We start from the raw sequence: 22,029 nt of genomic DNA, 5'->3' as shown, positions 1-22,029 counted from the left end.
GTTTGGGCGTTTTTATATTTTTATTACATTCTCATTACAGTTGTACAACAAATTTTATAAAGAAAAAAATGTTTTACTAAAAATACGCCATATATGATATAATTATTGGTATCTTTTTTGGATAATCTCTCTGGATTTTGGTAAATGACAAGCGGAAACGTTGTGAACCACATCCGCGGAATCTGCTAAACTTAAGTGTATGTTTAATTTCTCTTTTACTTCCTCTTTGTTAAGGACTAATTGGAGACTGTCGATAACATCGCTTACTTGTTCTTGTTCAACACATCTGGAAAGCACAAAAAATTAATAAACATGTTTTTTTTTTCTGTAATTAAAACTAGTTAAGTCTTATTTTAGTATTGAAACTATCAAAATACTTACAGTGGACATGGATTAGATGCTATAAATTCTTCAATTGCATTACTTTGATCATATTTGATTTTATCCTCTTTAATAATAAATTCTTTCACTTTTTTTTTATCAGTCTTCTCTTTGTAATAAGCAGCCATTATTAATTCAGTTACTTTCTTTTCTAACGTTTCCAAGTATAGAAGAACGTTGTAATTGGTTATACTTGCGTTGTTACCTATTAAAAATTATTTGCGTGATTTTTATGTTATACACTGTTGGAAATAATTCACGAGCACACCCTATATAATCTGAACGCGTGTATCTAACGCAATAAAATTTGGTATGGAAGCAATACTAAAGTAGTGTAACTTACTCTCACATGGAGAGCGGCACAACTCTGCTGGGAGGAGAAACATTAATAGCGAGAGTATCCCCCGTGAGCTTCGCGTACCATCGCAACACGACGTGGCATGGAGTCTATAAGTCGCTGTATTGTAGCGAGAGGGATGGCCAACCATGCCACCTCAACTTCCCGAGCGACCGATTACGGGAGAATAAGGAAGGAAGGAAGCAAGGAGTTTGCTGTTTTGAGTTAAACCTTTTCTTTTCCTTTTTTTTTGTTATTTTTTCTCGTTATGTCAAGTACATATGCAGTTGCACATTTGAATTATAGATCATTGTTTCCCAGCATCGACGAAGTTAGAAACATATTAAACGATCACCAGTTTGATATATTGGCAGTCACAGAGTCTTGGTTGAATGATGGCATAAGTACAGAAGACCTGCACATAGACAATTACATTTTTTGTCGCAAAGATCGTTCAACTCACGGCGGAGTGGGTTTTTACATCCGTAATTCTTTGCAATTTACACTCATTCCCTCAGGTAACGAAATTGAGCAGCTTTGGATGAGTGTTGAGCTAGGTAAGGTTAAATTTCTAGTAGGGGTAGTTTACCGCCAACACACTAAAGTTAATTGTCGCACATTCACGGAGGAACTAGAATCGCAGCTATTATCTTTACTTCCAACGCATGATGAGGTCCTCTGTTTGGGGGACATAAATATTGATATGTCAAACTTAAATGACAATGATGCTTTGAGATGCAATGACATGATAGAAGGGATTGATATTAAACAACTAATGGATAAACAACTACACGCCGTTCGAATGCTAGCCCATGGTTAACAAGCAATACCAAATTTTTAATGTCTTTGAGGGATAAAGCTAAGGGTAGATGGGCTGTTGCGGATCATAACGAATATAAAGAATTAAGAAATTTTACGGCTCGTGTTATTCGAGACGAAAAGCGAGCTTATGTCAACTTTCGTATGTGTAGACCGGGGGATGCGTCCTCAGATGTCTGGAAACGTTTACGAAAGATAGGTATTTTGAAAAATAAGCCGTCGCTACCAGAAACCTTATCAAATGTCAATGATATAAATGATTACTTCATTTCCGCCCTGCCGCCAGCCACTACCTCACAACAATTGATAAATTCCTACTTAAATGATCGGGAAGATGGAGTAAATATTTTTGAATTCAAATTGGTCTCTCAGGCGGAGGTCGAGAGGGTTTTTCTTACAATGAAAAACACTTCTGCTGGCGCGGACGGTGTGTCACAGTTCATGTTAACACTATGTTTTCCTCACATTATTCCGTTCCTGACCCATATCATAAATACTTGTATTGAAACTAATACCTTTCCCACTTTGTGGAAGGTGGCTAACATCGTTCTTATTCCAAAAATAAAATCTCCAATCTCCTACTCAGATATGCGGCCTATCAGTTTGTTGCCAACTATTTCCAAAATTTTTGAAAGGATTCTGGAAATACAATTACGTTTGCTTTTATCCGAAAATAATATTATACCGGATCTACAATCTGGATTTAAACCTTTGCATAGCTGCGAATCAGCTTTACTGCATGTTTGTGATGACATCGTCCGCGCCTCTGACAGGGGCCTGGTTACAGTCTTGGTCCTCATCGATTATTCCAAAGCTTTTGATTCAATCGACATTGATACCCTTATCTCCATCTTGCATTACAGCGGTCTCCGTGGGAATTCCCTCTCACTGCTTTCCCAGTATTTAAAGAGTAGTTCACAGAGAGTGATTCTGAATGGTCAATTGTCCCGTCCCGGTGGTATTCTGAGTCCTATTCTATACAATATATATACATCTACAATGTCAGAACGCTTAAAACATTGTAATTTTCACTCGTACGCTGATGACACCCAGATTTATTACTCGTTTCTACCTTCAGATCTTCAACGCGCCATGGGTATTATTAACAACGATATATCAAATATTTTACAATTCTCGAGAGATCACTACAGCTACTGTCTTTGGCACGGATCATGCGCGCTCACTTTTAGGCCCAATAACCTTAGTTATAGATGGACAACATATTGAAGTACAAAATACGTTGAAAAGTCTGGGTGTAATAATGGACGGTCAGCTGTCGTTTACAAAGCATATCAATCTCACCATACAGAGGGCCTTCGCGGCACTAAAGGTGATTTTTAATAACAGGTTTTCACTAAATCAAAATACAAAAAAACTACTATGCGACCTACTAGTGCTGTCTAGATTTAACTATTGCTATTGACACTGTTTATGGCGCTTTTTTGTCAGCGGTGGATGTGGGTAGAATACAGAAAATGCAAAAATCGTGTCTGAGATTGATATATGGTATTCGTAGCCGTCAACCTATATCGTATAAATTAAAAGAAGTGAAGTGGTTAAACATGGAGAATCGACGTTTATTGCATTGTTTATGTATGTATCACAAAATTATCACCAATAAGTCACCACCATATCTGTACGAAAAATTAACTTATCGTACAGATGTGCATAATCTCAATCTCAGACATAGAGGCTTGCTTGAAATACCTGCACACCGGATAGAGTTTTTTAAACGATGCTTCTCATATCAGATAGTCTTGAAATACAATTTGCTACCAAATGAGTTTAAAAAATGCGCGTCGAAACAATTTAAAATCAAGTACACACGATACCTCTGTGCTCTCTCTGGCTTTAGTGTCTGACGCCTGTCGCAGTTTCAAGCTCTGTGGCTGTTTCAGTGAATTATTCAATGTAACTGTTGTTTCTCTGTTTTTTCTGCTTCGTTCAATGATGGGTCTGCATTTCATATAATATTAAGTTTTTGTTTTATCTTTTTTTTCTCTTTTTTAAGGTTAGGGAAAATTTAATTTATCCTTGTTCTTTTGTTGTTTGTATTTTATTTTTTGAGTTCATTTGATCAATTGTGCTTCTTTTTTTTTGTTTAATGTAATGTAAAGGTTATGTTTGAAAAGCGTCTTGTCGCAATTTTGCGTCAGACGAAACATCGCCAATTTTCATTTCTATGTATATCGTTTTGGTTTTTTACTGTTTGTTTGTGTATATATATATATATATATATATACTTGTTTTGGAAATGGAAATAAAGTTTATTATTATTATTACTCGCCTCCATAGCTCCTCAACGTTAACCGAGGAAGCCGGATAACGTAGAAGTCTCCGACCAGTCATGTCCCAAACATGTTCGATCGGATTCAGATGCGGAAACCGAGCTAGCCATGGAAGCATTCGTATACGGTGCTCTTCCACAAAGGTCTGTACAATACGCTCGATGTGTTGTCGTACGTTGTCGTGCATGTATAACAGACCTGGGAGCCGCCGAACGTAGGGAAACACCAAGGTTTATATATTAAAGGTTGTCTAAGTTCCTATGCTTCAATACTTTGATTTTAGTTTGTTGGCGAGGGGCAAGAGCAGGAGTGTTTCGTGACGTAAGCGATCACGGATTGCGCACGCAACCTCATGGCAATGTGGTGCTCCATGCATTTGTTTAATTTGAATTGCTTGGCGGTATTATTTTCCACATGTGACGTAATGCGTACGAATCTAGACAACCTTTTATACAGGCTGTCTCGCAACGATTGTACAATACTGCATCAGCGTATTCTCTGATCGAAAACAGACAAGAAAAGTCTAATAAACATAGGTCCGAAAATGGACCAATTTCGAGATATTCAAAGCTTTAGTTTCATAAGCTGACCTATTGTAAACATCATTAATTCTAACGATTTAGATGCAGTAATTATATGGTTACCATGGTTACGATGGTTAAGATAAAGTTTAATAAATAATAAGATAATATTAAGTTAATTAATACAGTTCATTAATAATTTAACAAAACAAGTAACAAAGATTGTCGAAGAAAATCGTTCAACCAGCATAAAAACAACGAATATTTAACAAATTGGAAAAGATTCATGTCATAATAAATGTTCAATATGCGCACCATTTACTTCTAAACACAAACGGATACGTTTTCTAAATGAACTTCTAATGCGTTCAAAGATACCAGGAATTTGTTTTACTGTGTCAAATGCGTTACTAATTTTATTCTTCAAATCCTGCACATTTTGAACGTCTTCAGAATAAACAATTTGTTTTAAATGTCCCCAAAACCAAAAATCTAACGGATTTAAATCTGGTGAACGAGGTGGCCCTCCTCGGCCAATCCACTTATTGCCAAATCTGTTATTTAAGTATGCTCGAGTAGCGCGTGCATAATCGTGCATAAAGTAGCAATCTTCTAGAATTTGTTGAGGTAATTCATCAAATGCCTCTGTAAGGTCATTTTGTAAAAAATGTATGTAGGCATCGGCTGTCAATCTGTTTGGAAGAAAAAATGGACCTAATAACTGATCACCTATAACTCCAGCCCATACATTAACACTGAATCGCCACTGATGATGAGTTTCTAGTATTGCATGGGGATTTTCATCGCTCCAAACGTGCACATTATGAATATTAAAAATTCCGCTTTGAGTAAATGTTGCTTCATCCGTAAATACAATGTTTAGGGAAAATCGACGTTTACTACCTCTTCCTGTATGGCCCACCTACAAAAAATCTCTCTTTTTTCGCCATCATTTTCTGTTAGAGCTTGAACGGTGTTGTAATGATAAGGATAAAGCAACTGCTCCCTTAAAATGCGGTGAACGGTTGTTTTGTTAAAGTTTTCTTGTGCAGAAATTCTTCTAATGCTGGTTGAGGCATTTTCATCGACTCTTCTCAAAACTGCTTCTTATAATTCCACCGACCTTGTGTAATGTCTCTCCGTGGAATGGCTGTGGGTTATGCTTCCCGTTTCTTTTAATCTGAGAAATAGTCTGCTAAAGGTGTGACTATTAGGCAATCGTCTGTTCGGGAACCTTTGCGCGTAATGACGAGCTGCTAACGACGCATTTCCATCAGCTAGTCCGTAACAATACACCATATCCGCCATCTCTTCCTTAATAGGAGCCATACTTAATAGTTTTATTAAATTAAATAGTAAAATAATAATTTCGTGAAGTATTATTATTTTTTTTTGGATTAGACACCTTATCGTAATCATAGTAACGACTTAAATTAAATTTAAATTCATGATAACAATATCAACTTATGAAACTAAATCTTTGAATATCTCGAAAATGGTCCATTTTCGGACCTATGTTTATTAGGCTTTTTTTGTTTATTTTTGATCATAGAATACGCTGATGCAGTTTTGTACAATCGTTGCGGGACAGCCTGTATATAAACCTTGGGGAAGCACAACGGACCGTAGCACCTCATCTACGTATCGTTGACCTGTCATGGTCTGCTATACACGCAGCAGACGTGTACGTCCACCATATGTAATCGCACCCCATACCATAATGCTCGGTTGTCGGTGGATAGGGCGTTCTTGCACACACTAGCCATGTGTAACTCAGCAAAATTTGTTGCGCTGACACACTGATACTGGCGCACCTAAGTGAGTTAGCGCAATGTATCAACTCAATTGCGCCATAACGCAGTTGCTGATGCATCATATCTATCGATCTGCAAGATTTTTAGCCCTGTTAAACTTCTCAAAATGAGAATATGTTACGGTGGCAGTGTACAGAACGTGAATATAAAGAGTACATGGCGCGTTTTGTACAATGTCGTCATTATATTTGCTTATTTGAAGGGCTATAATAGGGTGATAAATCTGACAGATCTGTTGCATACCTATTGAGAACTTTATAGATAGTTGAAAATACCAGCCCTAAGTCTTATGCTGCCTGCGCCATAGCGGTTGTGCGTTAAACTTTGGGTCTACCAGTGTGTTGCACCTATCTAGTAAGCCACACCAGCGTACGCTACTACGCCTAAGGTGGCGCAATTGAGTTGACTCATTTTAAAGTTGGGTATCAGCGCACGTAACACACGGTACTGAGTTAACTCAATTGCGCCGCGTAGCGCAGTGTTACACATCTCTAGCACACACTGCTCGAGTAGATGATCCCAACGGCTCCGACGAACTAAAATTCGCGCATCACCGGTGCTCAATTGGAATCTTGATTCGTCGGAAAACAAAATGTCCCTCTACTCGGCAACCTACTAATGCCTAGCGTCGACCCACTCGTGACGTATGCTGCGGTGCTCGGGTGTTACTGGAATCCGCTGTATCGCACGACGCGCGCGCAGGCCACTATCTATCAAAGGCCGCCGTACAGTTCGCGTAGTGAGTGCGTCTTCCGCTGCCGGTGGCCAAACAACTCCAAGTTGCCTTGAGGAGGACACACACGACGTTAAAGCACTGAGCACAAGAGTGCGATCCTCGTGTGCTGGGGATGCGCAGGGCCGTCCCGGCCGCAGCTGAAGGTACCTATGTCCTACCTCATACCATTCTCGCCATGCCCGTTGCACTGCCGATAACGACCGCTCAAGACGACGCGCAATTTCACAGAACGATACACCATCAATGTGCATCCCCGCAAACATTCCTCGCTCAAACTCACTTAAGTAACGCGATCGCTCATCCATTGCGCACAGAATACGATAACAATGTGGTCCCTCACACCACACTAAAAACGACCGGTATTTTCCATCCACTTCGGTCTCCATAGCGACGGAATGTTCCACTTGGAAGGGCGGCTCAATCAACAATGCCGCGACGGAACAACTCGAAACTCCCTGAATAAACTCGTCTACAGTAAACGTTTGTGCTCCGCAAATATTATGGATTTAACTTCACGCGTGCAGATTATATAGGGTGTGCTCGTGAATTATTTCCAACAGTGTATTTGGTGTTACCTAATAATTCTAGTAAAGGCGCATTGCTACATTTGCAAATCTTAAAGAGATTATCAATTCCTTTTAGAAGACTATTTAACATTTTCTCGGTTTCTTTAAGAGCTTTTTCTGCTTGGTCTGCCTAAAATGTAATTTTAATAATAAATTTTTAATTTTACATGTCAAATAAGTCATAATTATGATGTTATTTTTACCTCTGCGTTTTTGTCATCTACTTCTTTTCTCAATATTTCCAATGTACTTTTTTGCTTTTCACATCTTCCATCTTGAATTTCTTTTTGTTGGTCTAAAATGTTTATTTAAATTTATATTTAATTTAATATTTTTAATCACAATGTTGATTTTTTGTTACCGATTTTAAAATGTAAATCCTGTAATTCATCACTTAAAAATTCCATTTGCTTATTCAACGCACTGATATAACTAAATAGCGCAAAGTTTTCTTCCTCTTGTTTTATAAAAGCGGCGGCGATTTCGCCGATATCTGTTAAATGCGTAAATTCGGTAATATTCGCCAACATTTCTTTATAAGCGGCGAGTTCTTTTTCTAATTCTTCTCTTTGCAACTCTCGTTTGCGTCTCTCTTTGGCTGCAAGATCGCGCATCACTCTTTTTTGTCCTTTAATACTTAAAAATGTTTCCAATTTTACATCATGATCCATCCTTCGTTCTAACTCACGCATTTCTTGCGTATGACTTATCAAATCGCTTTTAGCACGAGTACGTAAAGCTTGTAGTTTATGGCACCATTCTTCTCTTTGATCGTAAGCTATAGTTGCTTGTTCGATTAAATCAATCATGAATTTTTTTCCATGAGATAATGTTTTAATTACTCTTTCCCAAAGTTCATTAAAATGTGCTCTTTCGTGTAATAAATGGTCGATTTCAGCTCGTAGCTTGGTGTTATCAGTTAAAATTGTACAAAATCTTTTATTTGCTGTTTCTAATTTATTTTCTAAAGCTTCTAATGTTTTTTGTCCTTCTAGTACTCTTTGTTGGCATTGTTCGTCGGAGACTTGTTTCGATTTAAGATCGATTAATGCTTTGGTAACCATCCATATTTGTTCTTCCATTTCTTCAAGATGTCCTTTCTCTTGTTTTATCAAGTCCTTTGCCTCCGAATGCTCGGAAAGTAATTGTTTTAGTTTCGTTACGGTAAGTGCATCTTTTCTAAGATTGTTTTCCGAAGCGGCTACGCAAAGATCCGTTAAAATTTCATGATGTTCCTTTTTTAATATTCGAATAACATTTCCTAATTTCGATAGTTTATTCCCACCCTCCTGCGCAATTTTTCGATCCCTTTCCAAAATTTGATACTGCCTTTGAAGCCTGAAAAGCTCAGCTTCAAGTTGAAGCTGCGCCTGGAACTTTTCGGCAGGTGTTAATTCTTTCTTTTCGTTCTTCATGGTATTATTAAATCGTCTGCAAAATTATGACATACAGTTACGACGGGAAACCGACAAATAATTTATTTGTCAATTAATGACAAGATAAAGAAATTGCCCGAAAATGAGTAAATCATATGTTTCACCAAGTGTTGAGTTGCGTCTTGCTAAAGCTAATGAAAAATCTTTGGCTGATAGTATTAAAAATTGGCCTGTAAAATGGGGTTGGCTTCTAGATGAGTACAAGGCGTTGAAGGATTCTTTGGATAAAATAACGGAAAAGTCGGTAATTGTAAAAAAAAAAGAAATAACAGATTTACGAAGATTGCTTCCTGTTCCAAATTCGGTAAACCACGAATATGGTTGGCTCAGTTCTAAACCGGAATTTAAATTGGAAATTTACGGACCTGACGTACCTAAACCACCACGTGTACCCGAATAAAAACAATACGGAACAAGAAATAATTTTTTTAATATCTATTGCTTTAGAAAGGGAACGACTAAATTAAAATGAGTAATTTAATATCTAATCTAATAAATTTCTCATGATAATGTAATTTTTGTCTACATTTTACGACATAAGATTTATCATTAAAACAAAATTACTTCCGCATTACGTTTGCGGGAATATAATCTTTCCCAACAGACTTTTTATACCATTGATACAATACACCTTAAGAAATTTCGTAATAACAAAATCTCACAAAGTGAAATTGTGCATACAACAAACGAAATATAACGTGAGCACGCATGTAATGATGTCCTACGCGAAATTTGTAGAGGAAATAACGTCCCATATACATATTTGCTTTGTTTTGCTCTTCAAACATTAAGGTTATACAGGCTGTCCCGCAACGATTGTACAAAACTGCATCAGCGTATTCTATGATCAAAAAAAGCCTAATAAACATAGGTCCGAAAATGGACCATTTTCGAGATATTCAAAGATTTAGTTTCATAGGTTGATATTGTTAACATCATGAATTTAAATTTGTTTTTATAATAATTAAGTCGTTACTATGATTACGATAAGGTGTCTAATCAAAAAAAAATAATAATACTTCACGAAATTATTATTTTACTATTTAATTTAATAAAACTATTAAGTATGGCTCCTATTAATTACTCCAAGGAAGAGATGGCGGATATGGTGTATTGTTACGGACTAGCTGATGGAAATGCGTCCTTAGCAGCTCGTCATTACGCGCAAAGGTTCCCGAACAGACGATTGCCTAATAGTCACACCTTTAGCAGACTATTTCTCAGATTAAAAGAAACGGGAAGCGTAACCCACAGCCATTCCACGGAGAGACATTACACAAGGCCGGTGGAATTAGAAGAAGCAGTTTTGAGAAGAGTCGATGAAAATGCCTCAACCAGCATTGGAAGAATTTCTGCACAAGAAAACTTTAACAAAACAACCGTTCACCGCATTTTAAGGGAGCAGTTGCTTTATCCTTATCATTACAACACCGTTCAAGCTCTAACAGAAAATGATGGCTAAAAAAGAGAGATTTTTTGTAGGTGGGCCATACAGGAAGAGGTAGTAAACGTCGATTTTCCCTAAACATTGTATTTACGGATGAAGCAACATTTACTCAAAGCGGAATTTTTAATATTCATAATGTGCACGTTTGGAGCGATGAAAATCCCCATGCAATACTAGAAACTCATCATCAGTGGCGATTCAGTGTTAATGTATGGACTGGAGTTATAGGTGATCAGTTATTAGGTCCATTTTTTCTTCCAAACAGATTGACAGCCGATGCCTACATACATTTTTTACAAAATGACCTTACAGAGTGAATTACCTCAACAAATTCTAGAAGATTGCTACTTCATGCACAATGGAGCACCAGCACATTATGCACCCGCTACTCGAGCATACTTAAATAACAAATTTGGCAATAAGTGGATTGGCCGAGGAGGGCCACCTCGTTCACCAGATTTAAATCCGTTAGATTTTTGGTTTTGGGGACATTTAAAACAAATTGTTTATTCTGAAGACGTTCAAAATGTGCAGGATTTGAAGAATAAAATTAGTAACGCATTTGACACAGTAAAACAAATTCCTGGTATCTTTGAACGCATTAGAAGTTCATTTAGAAAACGTATCCGTTTGTGTTTAGAAGTAAATGGTGCGCATATTGAACATTTATTATGACATGAATCTTTTCCAATTTGTTAAATATTCCTTGTTTTTATGCTGGTTGAACGATTTTCTTCGACAATCTTTGTTACTTGTTTTGTTAAATTATTAATGAACTGTATTAATTAACTTAATATTATCTTATTATTTATTAAACTTTATCTTAACCATCGTAACCATGGTAATCATATAATTACTGCATCTAAATCGTTAGAATTAATGATGTTTACAATAGGTCAGCTTATGAAACGAAAACTTTGAATATCTCGAAATTGGTCCATTTTCGGACCTATGTTTATTAGACTTTTCTTGTCTGTTTTCGATCAGAGAATACGCTGATGCAGTATTGTACAATCGTTGCGGAACACCCTGTATACAGGTGTCTCAGCAAGACCGGTCATTAGACGTTTCTGTGGTTCTGGCCAAAATAAAAAATTGAGAATTACGTTCTCTTCGTCTAAAATATTTTCAGATTTCTAGCACTTCCGGTTATACCGGAAGTCGCCACCTACTTTATTTTTTTAAATGGAACACCTGTATATTTTTACATATTTGGATTTGTCTGTTTTCAAGGTTTATAAATAACTTTACTTTTTGTAATTTGATTCGGCCGTTCTCGAGTTATTCGAATTTTTCTAGAAAAATCTGCTCCAGCAGACATTTGTTCAAAAAATCATAGAACATTCGATTTTTGAGATATCAATTTAGGATTCAGAACATGCTTAAACAACATGATGGAGTATGTTTTGGTGCCAAGAACGGCTCTAGATCGTTTGGTCACTTTACTATGACACGTTAACTTTTCGAAATTTGGAAGCACCATAACTTCATTTTTTAAATGGCACCCCCCATATTTTATTACTTAGTCGTCTTTGGCGTCTCATTTTACATCTTTTATACTTCATATGTCCTATGCCTAACATTAATAGTTTGAGAAATAATTAGGGTTTTTTGAAAAATGCTCACATATCATATCGATATTAACCTAGTGTGCCATGGAAAACAAATGTTTAATGACTTATTGACAAACGTCAACGTCTGATTTACGTTGTTTGATGCTTGTGAGTCTAAAACCAGTTAAAATGGATATTAATAACGTAAATAATGTTTATACAAATAAAGAAATCCATAATTTATTTTTTGTGCACGAAAAGTGCGACAAAGTTTTTAGTAGAACTTGCAGAATGTTTAATGAAAATTATCCGCATTTACCTCCGATGACAAAAGATAAATTTAGAATCACGTGTTAAACTGACCAAAAAATGTAGTAGATAATGCAACGGAACAGGTGAATGCCTTGGCTTATTTCGAGCCCAGTCCCAACACCTCAATTCGAGCTGCCAAAGAAGATCTAGGAATCATACTACGAACTTTGTCGCGCTTTTTATGCATAAAAAATAAATTAAGAATTTCTTGATTTGTGTAAATATTACTTTCGTTATTGTTATCGATTTTAACTCTTTTCAGTACTAATATTAAGGGACATAACAGATAATTATTAGCTCACATGCATCAAGTGACGTAAACAAGTGAGTCTTTGACAAGAACTCATTGAGAAGCCTTGTTTTTCATAGCACACTAGGCTAAATATCCATATGATATGTGTGCATTTTTCAAAAAAGCCTAATTATCTCCTAAACTATTAATGTTAGGTATGGGACATATGGGATATAAAAGATGTAGACCTGTCGGAAGAAGGGGTAGCATTCTACAGGGGAAACCTCGACACTTGGCAACAGAAGATACAAGAGATCAATGGTTGGGAAGAACTTATTCAGGTAGTGCGGAAGGCAACACTGAAAAGGGAACGACTGGTATGATGGCGAGTGCAGGAAGGCGAAGAGGGAGGCGAGAAGGAGGTTGAGGCAGTGGAGACGGGGGAAGATAGGGGTGGATAGATATAGGGAGGCCAGGAGAGGATACAGAGAGTTATGCAGTAGAAAGAAAACAGAACTGAGGGAGAAGGAGGCGGCAGAGATTAGAAGGATAACAAGGGAAGGGGAGGTCTGGAGGTATCTGAAAAAGAGAAAGAAGGGTAGGGAGAGGATAACCAGCGAAATACCCATGACAGATTGGAAGAGTTACTTTATGGGATTATTGGGAGGGGTTGAAACGAGGCTAACGGGTTTGGGAGGCTATGAGGGAGATGGGGGAGAGGAGATAGCAGAAGAGGAGATGGAAGCAGTGCTTAGGGGATTGAAGAAGGGAAAGGCGCCAGGGGAAGATGGGATCCAGAACGAGGCATGGTTGGAAGCATCAAGTGTGGTGATAGTGAAGTTGTTGGAGGGGATGAATAGCGTATGGAGAGGGGGTGGGTTTCCGGAGGGATGGAAAGTGGGGTTAATTATAATTAAAAGTGGAGATGGGAGGGAAAAGAGATCGAGGGGGTTAGGGAGTATACTTACTTGGGGTATGTGTTCAGGGAGGACAACAGGGAGGGGTCGCATGTGATAGCTATGGCAAAAAAGGCGAATAAGGTGATGGGACAAGTATGGGGTTGGGGGAAGAGAGTTTTTGGAAGGAATGTGGCAGCGAGGAAGATTATGTTTGTAGGCCTGGTTAGCAGTGTGTTGATGTATGGAGCAGAGGTATGGGGATGGAGAGAGCAGGCAATGCTGGAGGACGTGCAAGCTAGATACTGGAGATGGGTGCTTGGGGTGGCGAGAGAAACACCGGGGTATATAGTGAGGGAAGAGGTAAAGGTGGATAAGGTCAGAGTGGAGGCGGGCAGGAGAGCAGTGAAATATGAAGAAAGAATAGAAGGGAGGCCAAACTGCGGGATCTTGGGGGAGTGTTGGAGGGAAATTAGAGAGGGAAATGATCAGATATGGGAAGGAGACAGAGACAACTATTATAGACGAGCGGGCTACTCGGTAACTGAGATAAATAGTAGACGAAGGGTGGGTAGAGAGATGTGGAGGGAGTTGAGGGATAGGGACCGAGATGTGCAGAGACAGGAAAGAAGGACACAAATAAAAGAGGGGAGGTATAACGAAAGGTACAGGGACATAATAACGGAGGGGCTGCCTAGATACTTGTTATTGGAAGGAGATGAGGAAGGGAAGAAGTTGGTGGCTAGGTTCCGTTGTGGAAACGAGGAGAGAGCTAACAGATACTGGATGGCCGATGAGGAGAGGTGGTGTAGGCTATGCAGGGAGGAATGGGAAACGTTGGAAAATATGTTGAATGGGTGCAGTGAGTTGAGGGAGGTGGAGTTGGACTGAGATCAGATCTTAGGAGAGGGGGGAGAGGGGAAACGATGGATGAGAATGTATTAAGGGGAAAATTGTAAATATCAAAAACAATAAAATGCTTATATAAATAATCAAACGAAGCTCTTTATGGAATCGTGCCTGGACCAAAGCTTTCTTATCTTTTTTTAATTGTTTATTTTCTTCGGTAATAGCTGACCACTTTCGAAAGGGTAGATTATATGATATGTGTAAAATCATCTCCATGCAATGCATCCAGGCATGTAGCGTTGATAATCCATAGCGAAATGCATTAATATTTTCTGGTCTTGCTGCCACCTTTGCACCGCAAATAGTGTAACATGAAGGTGTACCTGTTATTGTTTGGGGAAATTTTCCATCTATCATAGTGAGAAACATATCATGTTTGATTTGTATTGCTTTTCCTGGCTTTGTAATTACCAATTGACTCAAACTATCAATTTGACTTAGCCATCCACAACGGCTTTCGTTCGAGATGAGGAAGGGAAGAAGTTGGTGGCTAGGTTCCGTTGTGGAAACGAGGAGAGAGCTAACAGATACTGGATGGTCGATGAGGAGAGGTGGTGTAGGCTATGCAGGGAGGAATGGGAAACGTTGGAACATATGTTGAATGGGTGCAGTGAGTTGAGGGAGGAGGAGTTGGACCGAGGGCAGATCTTAGGAGAGGGGGAGAGGGGAAACGATGGATGAGAATAGTTGTGGAGGTAAGGAGACAAAGGGAAGGATGAGGGGATGATTGGGCCGAGAGTATGGAAATGGAGGAAGAGGGTAGAGGGTGAAAATAATATACTAATAATATATATTAGAATGTATTAAGGGGATACAAATTGTAAATATTAAAAACAATAAATGCTTATTATATAGATGTAGAATGAGACGCCGAAGACGACTAAGTAATAAAATATGGGGGTGCCATTTAAAAAAATGAAGTTATGGTACTTCCAAATTTTGAAAAGTTAACGTGCTATAGTAGAGTGACCAAACGTTCTAGACAGCCGTTCTCGGCACTAAAACATACTCCATCATGTTGTTTAAGCATATTCTGAATCCTAAATTGATATCCCAAAAATCGAGTGTTCTTTGATTTTTTGAACAAATGTCTACTGGAGCAGATTTTTCTAGAAAAATTCGAATAACTCGAGAACGGCCGAATCAAATTGCAAAAAGTAAAGTTATTTATAAACCCTGAAAACAGACAAATCCAAATATGTAAAAATATACAGGGTGTTCCATTTAAAAAAATAAAGTAGGTGGCGACTTCCGGTATAACCGGAAGTGCAAGAAATCTGAAAATATTTTAGTCGAAGAGATCGTAATTGATAATACTTAAGTCTGAATTCGCAAATTTTTATTTTCGCCAGAACCCCAGAAACGTCTAATGACCGGTCTCGCTGAGACATCCTGTATATTTGCAAAGCCGTTTAAATTGTTATAAATTATTAAAAATTTTATAATAGAGTTTTAATCACTTAAAACTATCTTAGAAGTGTTCGAAAATATTTTTAGAAAGTCACTAAAAAGCGTTTATTATCAAAATTCGTCCAAAGCAGCAGTTACGATTCGCTAAAAATGCAAATTGAGTTCTTCAATCACTCTATCTTAGTATTCCCTAAAATTCAAGAGTTTCAAACACATCAAGCTGATTTCTTCTCATAATCATATAGTTTTGAACATACCATTCAAAATCACGTTATATAATATATCGATCCAGTTTCGAATCGTAATAATTTCACTCAGTATCAATTAGTAAGTGTAGAAATTAAACCCGGTTTGGTTTTTTTTTAGATATCTAAGCATTTTTTTTTATTTTAAAGTATGTTTCTTGATTAAGTATTCCTTCTCGAATTATTAGATAATCGTGTTGTAAGAACTTTGGTTGTAAACAGTGAGTTATTACGAAGTCTTCTAATTCGATAAAACATAATCAAGATTTTTTGAAAATCATTATTGTTTGTTAGAATGATAACAAAAAAAAAGTTTTGACGCAATAATAGGAAAAAAAGTAGTACTTAAATATGTTTTCACTTTACGAGATTGTTTGTTTGCAAATTAGATGTTTGTGTAAAAATTTGAGACTTTGAATATAAATTCGAAATAATTTTAATATCCAACTACATAAATAAATTTAATTAATGTCTCACTTATATAACGAACGTTAACTTTTCTATTAATTTTATTCTCTTGTGGGTTTTACGAATGAAAATAATTTTGATTGGACACCCCACAGAGGTGTGTATGCTCACTTATAAAGAGCAAGTTGGTTTCACGAAAAGCCATAACCCCTCCCTAAATTTTCTATGGCGATATAAAAGACGCCGGTCGCTGTTTCTTTGTGACATAAGATAACAAATTTTCATTTTAACCCGATCAATAAATTAGTTTCTTTTGAAAGTGTATTAACAAAAATGAAAGGAAAATTAACGAAATTTCTCGTCGATTACGCGATAAATAGATCTTATCTTAAATCCGGTAATAGTTATTCGACCGCGCTTGGTGTTTTGGATGAAAATTTCGGGGATTTACCGAGAAAAATTACGGAAGAAAATAATGTTAAACCGTACGAATCAATTCCGGGACCTAAAAAATTACCGTTTATAGGAAATGGGTGGAGATTTGCTCCAGTTATAGGTAAAAGAAATTATTTAAATAAAAAATTATATTAAATAAATATAATTTAGGTCAATATCAAATACAAGAATTAGATAAAGTAATGTGGTCTTTATATTGGGATTATGGAAAAATGGTGAGAGTAAGTGGATTATTTGGTCACCCGGATTTATTATTCGTTTTTGATGGGGATATAATAAAAAGCATCTTTAAGTTGGAGGAGGAATTACCTCATAGACCTTCAATGCCGTCGCTACATTATTATAAGCAGAGATTAAAAAAAGACTTTTTTGGGTCGAGTCCCGGAGCTGTTGGAGTGTAAGTAAAATTTAAGTGAAAAATGAGTGATTATTTATATTTTAATAGTCACGGACCTTTATGGGATGAGTTCCGAAGAAATGTTCAACAAATTGTTTTACAACCATCAATTGCAAGGACTTATTATGGACCATTAGATGAAATTGCCACAGAGTTCATCAATCGGTAATTTATTTATTATCATTACAATTACTTTTGAACGCTATAATTAACCATTTAATTTTTTTTTAACACAACACTGATTCTTATCTAAATTCAATGTTTAAAACGGATACAATAAGATATTGACGTAGATAATACTTTTACCACAAAGGTGAGGTTGGTAAATATATATTCTTTTGTGTGACTAAAAGAAAATTAAACTTAAGTGTTATTTTCTCTTTTACTCCAGGAAAAAAATGATTAAATCGATTTTTATGTTGAAAAGTGTGACATTAATTAATTTAAAAGTTATGATGCAATATTTGTGATTTATTTTATATATTTTTCAAATAATACATCGTCGTATATCTCAAATCAAGTTCTTGTCCATACTCTAGACCTGCCTCTTTGTGATTTTTATTTGTTTCTTCAAACTTCATTTGTCGAGTAAAAAGTTTGAAGACGACTACAAATTTTAAAATGAAGTAAAACCTTTTACGAAGAAGCTTGTGCCTCCTTGAGGCCTCCCTTAATATTAACGGCGATTTTGTTAAAATCAACTCTTCGCATTCAGATGTCCAACATTCTTACCAGCGATGATTTAGCACTTTTTGCATCTTCTCACTATTTTCTTCTCTTCAAACAATATTAATCTTCTGCAGGCAATATCAAATCATTCGCAACCAATATCTAGACTTTTGTAAGTTGTACCTAATCTTCTGCTAGCAATGTTTAGTCTTCTGCCATCTAGTCTTCAACAAGGAGTACCTAATTTCCTGTAAACAGTGTTTGGTGATTTGTCAAGCAATGTCAAATTTTCTGCCAGAAGTATTTAGGATTTTACAAGCAGTACCTAGTTTTCTGTTAGTAAAATTTAACCTTCTAGTCTTTTGTCATTATACAACATGATTACACTACATGCATGCAACTATCATCTCGTCTGTTTGAGTCAACTGCTGTGTCATGGAAGTGTCAAATCTTCTTTCAACCATGTATGTTATTGCTTATTTGCAGATTCTTATTTTGTTTTCCATTTTGAGATATCTGTTTCTCTGTCTGCCAATATTTTTCCAGTGTTTGTCTTAGATACGCTTCCTGATTTTGGTAGATTTTGTCCTTCTATTACTTATTGGGAGTATTCTTAAGCTTCAGATTACAATTTTTTTTAGAGATTTTGCTTATCAATATTAATATTAAGTCATGTAAAATAATGAATTACTGATATTTAGTATTAATTTTAAATTTTTGTAGAAAATAATTTAACCGTTGAACTATATTTGTAAATAAACATGTATTACGACTTCATGCGTATCGGAAATCATATGTAATAATATATAACTGGATATAACGTAACAAAACTCGACGTCTGAACAATTCCGACAATCATCGTTGTCATTGCCTCATATCATCTTTTGTCGACTACCTACTAATTCGATTTCACTATATTCAACACGATTTACGACGACTTCCACTTGTACTCGTTAGAAGAAGCAAGAAAGAAATAAAAATCGCGCAAAACTAATGGTGACGCAATCGTTTCATGCTAGGTCAAAAAATAAATATCAAATTTTTTACGCAACGCAATAATGACTAAGTAGAATGGACGCGCTAGAAACCGTTTCAGTTTCACAACTTTTCAATGATTTCAATATACTTTGGGATTTGATTTAGAAACGCTTTTTTGTTTTCCTCAAGCGCAATTAAGGTACTATCTTAATAGTAGGTTGATTTCAATGAACTTAATATCTTGTTGTATTCCTTGAACTTACTAGCATTGACTGCAAACTTTGTACGATTATAAAAAAAAATTTGAAATTGCAAAATAATTGCAACCTTGAAATGCCATAAAGATAACTGATAAATAGATCATTGCTATTATTAAATAATAAACTTAAATATTGATTGATTTGCGTGGTTTTTGCTATCGACATTATAACATTTGTAAATACTCCTTTATCATTGACACGAATTTAAATGTATGAATATTCATTTCTACACAAATAGGAAACCAAACAATTAACTTTTTTTGTGTTTATTTAGCATAGATACGTATCTATTGGATGAAAAAGACGAACTTCCTGCTAATTTTATGAGCGAACTTAACAAGTGGGCTTTAGAATGTAAGTATAGTAGGAGTTATAGAAAATTATTTTTTGTATGCATATCAAGCAGAGTTGAAAAAACCAAGAAAAACTAGAACTAACATTATTACTAGAACATTAGTCTTAGAACTAGAAACATTTGCACTAGACCTAAAACCCGAATGATTCTAATTCTAAATAAAGTGTTAGTTCTAGTTTTACACTAGCACTGTTACTACGTCAGCAGAGGACTAGAACTCTGTAAAACTAGAACTAAAACTATACCTAGAACTAGAGTTTGTATCTGATTTCGTAATCCTTTCTCAGTATTATCTATCTCAGTATTCACTTCCTCAGCTGCAATGTTAAATGCCTGTATTAACCACCGTATGCCATCATCATACTATACAGCCGTTATCAGCTAAGAGGACGGCATCATCTGCATAGCACTCAACTTTGATTTTGTAATACAACTTCATAGTGTAACCATACGTACATACTTTGCAATGTTTGCCCTGTTTTAATTCTTTTATCCTTACTTTATCAAACGTTTTGGTTAGATCAACGGCACAGAGGAAGGCTTCCTGACGTTTTTTTGCAGGGATTCTGTGATTTTTTGATGCTCTCAACATTTTCCTCAACATTGTGTGATCCGTACATGTCATTTTTCATCTCGTTACTAAATATTGCCATGCAGCATTTATTTAGGCAACTTTTGCAATCAGAAGTACGTGAGCAAACGACACACTCAAATGTATGTAAATCTGATGATTTCTGGAAAAAAAGACCAAACCAGGGACAACAGAGGCAATCCGCCAATAGATTGGCGGAAATTGCTCAACATTAAGGTCGGACGATCGCGATGACCAGGCTTCGACCTACCCATCTTCCGAGAAGTACCTTATCTGGATCATTTGTCTCGAGCAATAAATCCCAAAGTTTATGCGTATAGGTTGCGAATAAACCTGTATAGTATAACTAGAATCATTAGGGTTTAGCCGTCTAAAGAGACGTATGGCTAAACCCAAATGTTTCTAGTTCTATGTCTAATGTTACTTTTAGTGCACTGCCACTAGAAGTGTATAACTAGAACTATCACTATACCTAGAATTAGAATCATTTCTCGAATGATTCTAGTTATTTTGTTAAGAACAAAATTTGTTATAACTTTCGTTCGAAAAGTTTTTCTGTGCATGCTCAGATTTAAATTTATTCAATTTTATAGTTGTTGCCTCCTGAGGTCATCATAGTTGACTCCATGCACTTTTGTAGTGCCAAGAATACGTTATCTAATTTTTCTTTAGTTAATGCGTTGAAGGCACTTTTAACACAATCTATTAATTCATTCATAGTTTTTGGCGATTTTGATATTTTGAGAATTCCTGGCTTGAACCTAAGAAATGGTGATATCTATGATGGCATTCACTATAGATTATGTTATCTTGATTCATTATCATCAATTTTTAAGCATAACGTTTTTCTCCATCACCTTTAGTTTTCTACTTATAACAGAATTTAACGCAGATGATTGTCAATTTTGATATTTTGAGAATTCCTGGCTTGAACCTAAGAAATGGTGATACCTATAATGGCATTGACTATAGATTATGTTATCTTGATTCATTATCATCAATTTTTAAGCAAAACGTTTTTCTCTATCACCTTTATTTTTCTACTTATAACAGAATTTAACGCAGATGATTGTCAACTTTGATATTTTGGGAATTCCTGGCTTGAACCTAAGAAATGGTGGTATCTATGGTGGCATTGACTATAGATTATGTTATCTTGATTCATTATCATCAATTTTTAAGCAAAACGTTTTTCTCCATCACCTTTAGTTTTCTACTTATACCAGAATTTAACGTAGATGATTGTCAATTTTGATATTTTGAGAATTCCTGGCTTGACCCTAAGAAATGGTGGTATCTATGGTGGCATTGACTATAGATTATGTTATCTTGATTCATTATCATCAATTTTTAAACAAAGCGGTTTTTTCCATCACCTTTATTTTTCTACTTATAACAGAATTTAACGCAGATGATTGTCAACTTTGATATTTTGAGAATTACTGGCTTGAACCTAAGAAATGGTGGTATCTATGGTGGCATTGACTATAGATTATGTTATCTTGATACATTATCATCAATTTTTAAGTAAAACGTTTTTCTCCATCACCTTTATTTTTCTACTTATAACCGAATTTCACGCAGATGATTGTCAATTTTGATATTTTGAGAATTCCTGGCTTGAACCTAAGAAATGGTGATATCTATGGTGGCATTGACTATAGATTATGTTAGCTTGATTCATTATCATCAATTTTTAGCAAAACGGTTTTTTCCATCACCTTTATTTTTCTACTTATAACAGAATTTAACGCAGATGATTGTCAGTTTTGATATTTTGAGAATTCCTGGCTTGAACCTAAGAAATGGTGATATCTATGGTGGCATTGACTATAGATTATGTTAGCTTGATTCATTATCATCAATTTTTAGCAAAACGGTTTTTTCCATCACCTTTATTTTTCTACTTATAACAGAATTTAACGCAGATGATTGTCAGTTTTGATATTTTGAGAATTCCTGGCTTGAACCTAAGAAATGGTGATATCTATGGTGGCATTGACTATAGATTA

General features: G+C 36.0%; 2 protein-coding genes across 3 annotated transcripts in view; one reads left to right on the top strand and one right to left on the bottom strand.

Annotated features, from left to right (window-relative positions):
* Position 1: 1 nt before the first annotated feature.
* On the bottom strand, positions 2–9,347 carry LOC111421031 (coiled-coil domain-containing protein 63-like). The gene is made up of 5 exons (XM_023054141.2): positions 7,824–9,347; positions 7,666–7,757; positions 7,472–7,592; positions 382–586; positions 2–286 (listed from the first exon to the last, which is right to left on the bottom strand). The coding sequence occupies exons 1-5, from the start codon at positions 8,875–8,877 to the stop codon at positions 103–105; spliced, it is 1,656 nt and encodes a 551-aa protein (XP_022909909.2). The 5' UTR covers positions 8,878–9,347; the 3' UTR covers positions 2–102.
* Positions 9,348–16,400: 7,053 nt separating this feature from the next.
* Positions 16,401–22,029, top strand: part of LOC111420389 (Cytochrome P450 49a1) — an 8,297-nt gene continuing 2,668 nt past the window's right edge. The window contains exons 1-4 of one of the 2 annotated variants that reach the window (XM_023053365.2): positions 16,401–16,866; positions 16,917–17,163; positions 17,212–17,328; positions 19,345–19,424. In XM_023053365.2, the coding sequence (XP_022909133.2) occupies positions 16,644–16,866; positions 16,917–17,163; positions 17,212–17,328; positions 19,345–19,424 (667 nt within the window). In that variant the 5' untranslated portion in view covers positions 16,401–16,643. The remainder of the gene's footprint in view (positions 16,867–16,916; positions 17,164–17,211; positions 17,329–19,344; positions 19,425–22,029) is intronic. The other variant, XM_023053364.2, reaches the window with a different exon arrangement.

Source organism: Onthophagus taurus, chromosome 7, assembly GCF_036711975.1.
Source record: "Onthophagus taurus isolate NC chromosome 7, IU_Otau_3.0, whole genome shotgun sequence".
NCBI lineage: Eukaryota > Metazoa > Arthropoda > Insecta > Coleoptera > Scarabaeidae > Onthophagus > Onthophagus taurus.
The sequence above is the reverse complement of the archived record's forward strand: the minus strand, read 5'-3'. Positions and strand labels throughout refer to the sequence as shown.

Excerpts from the sequence above, each read along its gene's own strand:
- LOC111421031 (XM_023054141.2), bottom strand. The coding sequence starts at position 8,877 with ATGAAGAACGAAAAGAAAGAATTAACACCTGCCGAAAAGTTCCAGGCG. Across the intron at positions 7,758-7,823 it reads GGATTTACATTTTAAAATCG|ACCAACAAAAAGAAATTCAA; the intron begins GTAACAAAAAAT and ends TAAACATTTTAG. Across the intron at positions 287-381 it reads GCATCTAATCCATGTCCACT|ATGTGTTGAACAAGAACAAG; the intron begins GTAAGTATTTTG and ends TGTGCTTTCCAG.